Here is a 7,694-nt window from a genome sequence, read left to right on the forward strand (position 1 = left end):
TGCCTCCTCCCCACCCGGAGCCCCAGGCCAAGGAGATGGAAGAACAGGTGTTCAAGGGGGACCCTGACACCCCTCACTCCATCTCCTTCTCGGGCAGCGGCTTCCTCTCCTTCTACCAGGCTGGGGCGGTGGACGCCCTGCGGGACCTGGCCCCCCGGATGCTGGAGACCGCCCATCGCTTCGCCGGGACGTCGGCAGGAGCCGTGATCGCCGCCCTGGTCATCTGCGGCATTGAGATGGGTAAGGCCTCGGTTCTGCTCCCAGAGCCTCAGGGGAGGGGGTCCCCGAAGATGGAGCCTCGGGTCGCTCAGGGATGCTTAGGGGAGCAAAGCCAGGGCTCCTGGGAGACTGGGAGGAGGTGGGTCGAGTGGGTTGGTGGCAGCTGTGATGTTTGAGGCTGGAGTCTGCCGGGTGCCAAGCTCTGACCCACGAGAGCTTGGCCCCATCTCTCGCTCCTGCTCTTACCTGTGAGGCCCCGTCTCCCTCAGTTTGAGGCAGGAGGTCCCCCCCACATCCTGGTCTGGGGACTTACAGGGGGCACAGTCAGACGTGGGGGAAGGGTCCCTGCCTGGCACATGTGAACGGCCCATGTCTGTACCGCCTGGGTGGGGATAGGTGGCCAGGACACCTTCCAGTTGCAGAGAGGGGGCGCCTGGGGGCTGTGGTGGGTGCAGGCAAGATGGGAGGAACTGGGAAGGAGTGTGGACGCTCTCATTTCACCTTTCGCCGCCAGTCCAGGGCCCAGAGAGGATGGGCCACATCGCTGACCCCAGGGCAAAAGCCCCTTCCGTGTGGGTGGGCACGATCCCAGCAGCCCTGACAGCAGGCCTCGACCGGGCACTGGAGGCCCAGAGTCCGTCCACACGGGCCTCAGTTCATGTACTGAGCTCCTGCTCTGTGCCCAGCTCTGCTCAGGCACAAGGGACAGAGTCCCTGTCCTCATGGAACAGAAATGCTAGGGAAGGAGACACATGATGGACAGCCACATAGTAACCTGGTGTCACCACAGGAAGCGCAAGACCCACGAATGAAATGACGGCAGGAAGAGGTTGGAGGATAAAGTGGGGAGTATTTCAGAAAGAGTGATCAGGGAGGCCCTCTTGGAGGAGGCGGCATTCAAGCAGAGACTGAGAGAAGAAGCCATTCGAAGGTCAGGCAGGAAAGAATGTTCTAGGCGAGGAGCAGCCAGGGAGCTGGTGGAGCTGGAGGGGGGGAGGAGAGGGTGAGGGGTGGGGGAGGCTGAGAGGCCGGCAGGGACCAGATCTCCTGGAGCCTGAGACAGAGGAGAAGCTCTGATCCCTCCCCGAGAGGCGAGGCACAGAGGCTGTGAGGGAGGCGATGTGGGGGTGGCTCAGGGCACACACACCTGTGGGTTGGACCCAGCCCTGCCGTTTCACAACGTGGACCTGGGGAAATCACTCATGCTCTGGGCCTCCGTGTCTGCACCTGTGAAGTGGGGGTTCTACCAGGACCCCGCTCCCAGGGTGGGAACAGGAAGCATGGAGGGGAGGGAGGGGAGGGTGGAGAGAAGCGCCTGGGTGCTGGATTCAGGGTGCACTTTGAAGCTGGGGCCGGTGAGCCTGGCTGAGGGGCCGGTGTGTGAGGAGGAGATGCCCCGGGCTCCATCCTGAGTGCAGGGCAGGAGGTCTTTGTCTTTGTTTTAAAGGATAATAAATGCCCTTCGTGAAGTACCTCCTCTGGGCAACGTTAACTTTTCTTTTGAATATTTCACGTGCAATAAACCAATTCTCTCTCACTGTACAGAATTCAAGCAATGCCAAAGTATATGGAGTAAAAGTATATAGAGTAAAAGTATATAGAGTAAAAGTATATAGAGAAAAAAATCCTCCACTACCTCCACCCTTCGCCCCACACTCACCACAATCCGCTCGCCCTCCTGTAGCCAGTGCTAAGGGCTCTGCCTGGATCCTTCTAGATCAGTGGTTCCCAGCGTGGGGCACACCCCCCACAGGGGAGCAATTTGATCTTTAAGGGGGGCAATTCGAGAATGGGTTATTAACAGTGAATGTTTTACCTTTCTTATGGTTCTAGGGGCCTCATATACAACATATAAATATATATTGTGACATATTTATGCATTTCAGTTTTCTATTATATGTTTTGAAACTTTATTTGTTATTTTTTCCATATCACTTCGAACAATAAGATTTATGTGTCATGGGGGGGGGGCATCAGGGTTTAGAGATGCTTGGGGGGGGGCCTGGCCAAAGAAAGGTTGGGAATGGCTGCCCTGGATCTTTCTTCACAGAATCCTGTGCATGAGGCAGCTACTGCTTCAGTCATACTGAAGGCCCGGGACAGGCCTCCAGAGCGGGGTAGGGGGAGCCCCTCTCCCTGACCTGGGCTCACAGAGTCCCTGCCTCAGATTTCCTCCCTTTCCCGAGTCTGTGTCGCTCGCCTGGGCCACTGCGCCCGCCTCCTTGTGTCGTATCTCCACTTAAAATGACCATCTGCGGGAATCAGAGATGGCTACATCCTCTGGCACTCAAGGACTTTACAGAATTAACCCAATTCGATCGACTCCATGAACACTGCCCCAAACCCACCTGGCCAGGCTGTGACGGGCCTGGACAGCAGGGGGAGGAACGGGGCCGGGAGAGGGGCAGCTGGCTGGACCGGGGCTGGGCCGCGTGCTGCCCTGATGGGGAGGGCAGTCCAGGGAGGGGTGAGATGTAGGGGGCCCGAGCTTCTCGCTCAGCAGCCTGTTTATGCGCTGAGCCACGTCACTCCAGCCCACTTCCCCCGCTTTCCCCCCACGGCGTTTCCTACTGCCCAGCACTTCCTTATTTCAGGCGGTTCTCAGGCCTCGGGGTCTCAACTCATCCAGCCCTCACAACAGCCCTCTGAGGCGAAACTATGACCATCTCCATTGACAGCGGAGGGAACTGAGTCACAGACAGCTTAGCTAACTCGCCTGCGGGCACACGGGCAGCATTTGCTACAGCTGGGGTTTGAACCCCGCTTGGCCAGCGTCTCCACGCTCACCTTCTAAACTGCTCTGCAGATGCTGGTGGTGTCACTAGTGAGGTCAGGGAGGTCTCTATGAGCAGGTGGGATTTGACCTCAGACCTGGGGTGGGGGAGATAGTCTCTACTCGAAGGGACCAGTGACGTGTGTAACATCTGTCACCAGTTAGAAGCACACCAGGAGCCGGGACTCGGTCTCCTGACATCTTTGAGGCTCTCGGCCTCTCTCAGTGTATATTCCATGAGGACTGTCTCAGGGTCCCTCCCGCCATTCTGTCGTTACACACAGCACCGCACCGAGCGTCCGTGTTTGTGTCGGCCACGCCCACATGGAATGCTTCCCTCTGGTATGCATCGCATTAGCCATGCCAGACGTGGCTTAATTACTCTCCCAAGTGGTTGTACCAATTTAACCACTAATTTCCCCACGATGTCATCAGCCCTTGGTGCTGTCAGACTGCCAAGTATGAATTCAATCAATGTAATGAATGTAAATGACGTCTCACTTTATCTAATCTGCGTATCCTGATTACTGGTAGGTTAAGCATCTCTGTGTTCATTGATCGCTTGTGTTTGCTCGTGTGACTTGCCTGCTCGTGACCTCTTCCTGTTTTTTTTTCTACGCGTTAGCTTTTTCTCTTTAATTTGTAGATGTTCTTTCCACCGTCTGTACGTTAGCCATTTGTCAGTTACAGACATTGCGGCCGTCTTAGTCCACTCCATGGTTTGCTGTTATTTTGATGATGAGGGCTCTTGTCCTTCAGAAAATTTTAATGAGTCAAATGTATCAGTCGTTTCCTCTTACAACTTGTGTGTTTTTTTTTAGTATCTTGACTTTGTTATAATGATTTCTCCTCTAGTTTCTTTCAAAGGTTTTTGAGTTTTGCTCTTTCATATTTAGGCTGGAATTTATGTCGTGGCTAGTTTGAGGTAGAAACCCACATTTTAATGATTTTGCCAAGTGCTAAGCGAGCCAATCGTCCCACCCCATTTATCGCCAGCCCTTTGCGCACCTGTTTGGCATGCTGCCTCCGGCTTATTCCAGCTCCTGGATTCTCAGTCTGCCCCGGAGTCTCTTCCTCTTCCTCTGGCTAACTTGTCTACCTCTGCACCACCCGCAGTTTCCATCGCTGGAGCCTTATATGGCGATCCCTCTCCTCCTCCTCCTCCTCCTCCTCCTACTTCAATTTCTTCTTCAAATACTGACTCTGTTATTCTTGACCCTCCTATCTCCCCCTCTCCCCTCATTGAAAAGCTCTGTTGGGATTTTGATCGAAATGACAGCTATCTCTCTATTTCTTCTGGCCTTTTCTTCCCTTTAATAAAGGTTGTGTCAGTCTTTTATTAGATGTGTTAGTTTTTGTTGCTATGGGCAATGGGATCTTTTTTTCTATGGCATTTTCTAGTCTGATTATTGCTGATATAAAGAATGTTGACTCTTGGATATTAATTTTGTTTTGAGCAACCTTGTTGAACTTCTTACTAGCGCTAAAAGTTTGTTGGTAGACTATCTCATAGTTCACGTGTAAACAGTCAGACCATCTGCATAGAATCAGCGGTTTGCCTCTTTTTAACCATATTCTTCAGCGCATGGGGCCCAGGGCCTCCCTCCTCTCACTCCCAGCCTGGGCCCCCCGTCCTGAGATGGTGTTTTGTTCTGTGGAAGCCAGCAGCACTGGGCTCATCTGGAGATGTGTGCCTCGCTCTGTGATAGGCCGAGGTGAGGCCGCATGAAAACGCTGAAACCAGCACAGTGCCTGGTTTTTCATTAGATGCAGTAAACGTTTGTGGACGGATTCACTCATCCAAGGAGAGATGCTCTCCATGACAACCAGGGGATTCGGGATTTCCAATCTGGCAGAAGTGGGGATGGGCATTTGCATAATTTTGAAAAATAAAATTTTTCTTATCAGAGAATGGGGATTTGGTGGACTTAAAACCCCATCCCCACTTAAGTTAGTAGACACTTTCCTCTCTATAAAAACAGCATGGCAAGGCAGTCATTCACATTCATCCAATCATTCATTCATTCATTCATTCAGCATGTTTGCTGAGCACATACTAGGTCCTGTAAAGAACACAGAGGTAGCATTCAAAAGGCAACTCTGCCCTTGGCCTCCAGAGGCGTGCATTCTGCTCAGACTCTAAGGCAGCCAGGTGATCATAGCACAAGAAAGCTCCCACTGAGTGCTCGCAAATGAAGAGGCACAGAAGTGCAGAGGGAGGGAGCAAATGCCTGCAATCATGGAAGGCCCCATGGAAGCGGCATTTGAGCTGGTGCTGGAAAGGCGAGTAGACGTCTGACAGGTGGGGACAGGTTGGGCAGGAGCCTAGGCCTCTGATGAGGTCGGGCATGACAACAAACACAGTCACACGGGGGCATGACGCCTCCAGAGGGCGTGAAGAGTGTGTCCCACTGGTGTCAGGGGTCGATGTGGAAAGTCTTGTGATAGAATACTTACTCATTCTATGCCCGGGGTACGAAGCACTCAGCCAGCGGGCCGTGTAAGGCCCGAGAAGTCATTTGGACCGGCCCTGCCAAGGCATTGGGGTGAGTTAATTAAGTGCAGCAGGCTAATTTTTAAGGTGACAATTGTGTGTGGCCCACAAATGATGTTATAAATATCCAAATGGGCTTGGCAGAAAAATGACTCTGCTACCCCTGCTCTGCCATAATTTTGATATTTTCTTCTAGTTGTTAGAAAAAACAACTTCATTAAGTTAAAGGTCCTTAATCTCAGTTGCACGGTCACATCCCCTGCGGAGCTTTAAAATGTTCATCGCCCAGGCTTCTCCCCAAACATGTTGTCAGGATTTCTGGGGCGGAGCCAGGGCATCCCAGGAATTTCGGGGGCAGCCCTGGTTGAGACCCAGGGCCCTTTGGAAAACGGGGAGGCAGTGCCACCTCAGGTGCCACGGTGTGTGCCCAGGCGGCGGAAACAAACTGGTCTGGCATCTCACATGCAAACCTGCAACATACCCATCACGGATGGTGCTAATGAAAACTCCGGATCTGGTTGTCCTCAGGGATGGCTTTTTCCGGGGCGGAGAGAAGTTTCACCGCGGGGGCTGTAGGCCGGATTCGTTCCTATGAAGGCTCTGGCTGGGCCGTAAATGAGGAAGACTGACCCGGCTCGGGCTGGTCTATCTCGTCCCCGTGGCCAATCCCCACACCCAGCCCGCCTTTCAGAGGAGGGTGACGCCCCTGGGCCCACGGCCTCTCCCGGGTGTCTTTCTCCCCCACCCTCTGCTTTTCAGTTTTTTAGAACAGCTTTCTGAGATGTACTTCACAGATCAGACAGTTCACCATTTGAAGCATACAATTCAATGGCTTCTAATATGTTCACAAAGTTGTCCCTCCAACATCACCATCAATTATAGAACATTTCAATTACCCCCCAAAGGAGCCCCGTGCCCCTTAGCACTTTCTATCTATCAAGTTGCCTCCTCCGCGCCTTCCCTGTAGAAAGGGCCGCACACGCGAGGTCCTGAGCCCTGACCTCTCACTCAGCTTGCTTCCGGGTTCGCCTGGCGGCTCACTCCTTGCTGCGAGTCCTAGTCCATTGCGTGGGCAGGTCACATTCTGTTTATCATTCAGGTGAGAGTCGGGGCCATTATGAATAATGCTGCTATGAACATTTGTGTACATTTTTAAAACTTCATAATAGCTTTTTAATGGGAACATATAAACATGTTGGAAAGAATAACATAATGAACCTGCGAGAACCCATCATCTAACAAACAATGATAGCATTTACCTACTGGGTTTCATCTGTACACTCCCCACCCTGCTTGGTTTTCTCTTATGATTTTTATTTGGAAATATTTCAACTCCCACAGACGGTGCGGGCAGGCTCACTGGCCTTGTTTAGCGGGAGGGTCAGGCGGGCATCTCTCTGTGGATGAGGACTGAGTCTGAGAGCCGAGAGCCGGGGGGCAGGCTGGCCGACCTCACAGCCAGGACCTGCTGGGTGAGGGGGGACAGAGGGACTGAGCTGACCCTCAGCTGAGCTCACCAGGCGACTCTGTGTAGACCTCTAACCGTCATTATTCTCCTTTAGCTCCCACCCTGCCCTCTCAACAGCACCAACCTCAACCTCCTCCGACAAACACCCAAACCACCAAGTCAATCGTACAAGGGCAGGGCTGCAGGGTAGACGGGGATCGGGCGCTCTTCTCCCTGCGCAGATGTGTCTGCTCCCTGTGCCCGCTCCCTGTGTCTTTGCACCAGCGCTCCCTCTCCCTCTGTTATGCCCCCCCCCTTCTCCAAGGCCAACCTCAGATGTCACCTCCCCTGAGAGCCTCTCCTGACTCCCAGCAGGCGCTAAATCCTTGACGCCACCTCCCCACCCCCCCTCGCCACAGAGACCAGAATCCCCGTGAGAAAGAGCCCCGACCGGGAAGCAGGCTCCTGGGAACAAAGGCTACGGATGTGCCCTCCAGTCAGAGTCTCCTCAGTGGTCCTGCCGAGTGGGGCTTAGGAAGGAGGGCAGTGGGTTCCGCCAAGCTGGTCCTGGGAACCCACTCAGCAGCGAGTGACCTTGGACCAGCCCGGCAGCCTCAGCCCAGCCCTGTGAGGGTGAGAGGAGGATGCCTCCCCCTCCCCGTGCGGCCTGGGAATCACAGGGGCCCTGGGAAGCGTGTTGCCAGCTGCAAGGTTGATGCTGTCGCTGCACTGGTGGGCACAGCGAGGGCTTCACCGAGACA

The 7,694-nt window shown here is 53.8% G+C and overlaps 1 protein-coding gene across 2 annotated transcripts in view; it reads left to right on the forward strand.

Annotated features, from left to right (window-relative positions):
- The first annotated feature begins 6 nt into the window (after positions 1-6).
- Positions 7-7,694, forward strand: part of PNPLA1 (patatin like phospholipase domain containing 1) — a 44,916-nt gene continuing 37,228 nt past the window's right edge. For both annotated transcript variants that reach the window (XM_015560862.1, XM_006759054.2), the window contains exon 1: positions 7-240. In XM_015560862.1, coding sequence (XP_015416348.1) covers positions 36-240 — 205 coding nt within the window. In that variant the 5' untranslated portion in view covers positions 7-35. The remainder of the gene's footprint in view (positions 241-7,694) is intronic.

Source organism: Myotis davidii, unplaced genomic scaffold (assembly GCF_000327345.1).
Source record: "Myotis davidii unplaced genomic scaffold, ASM32734v1 scaffold1036, whole genome shotgun sequence".
Classification (NCBI taxonomy): Eukaryota; Metazoa; Chordata; class Mammalia; order Chiroptera; family Vespertilionidae; genus Myotis; species Myotis davidii.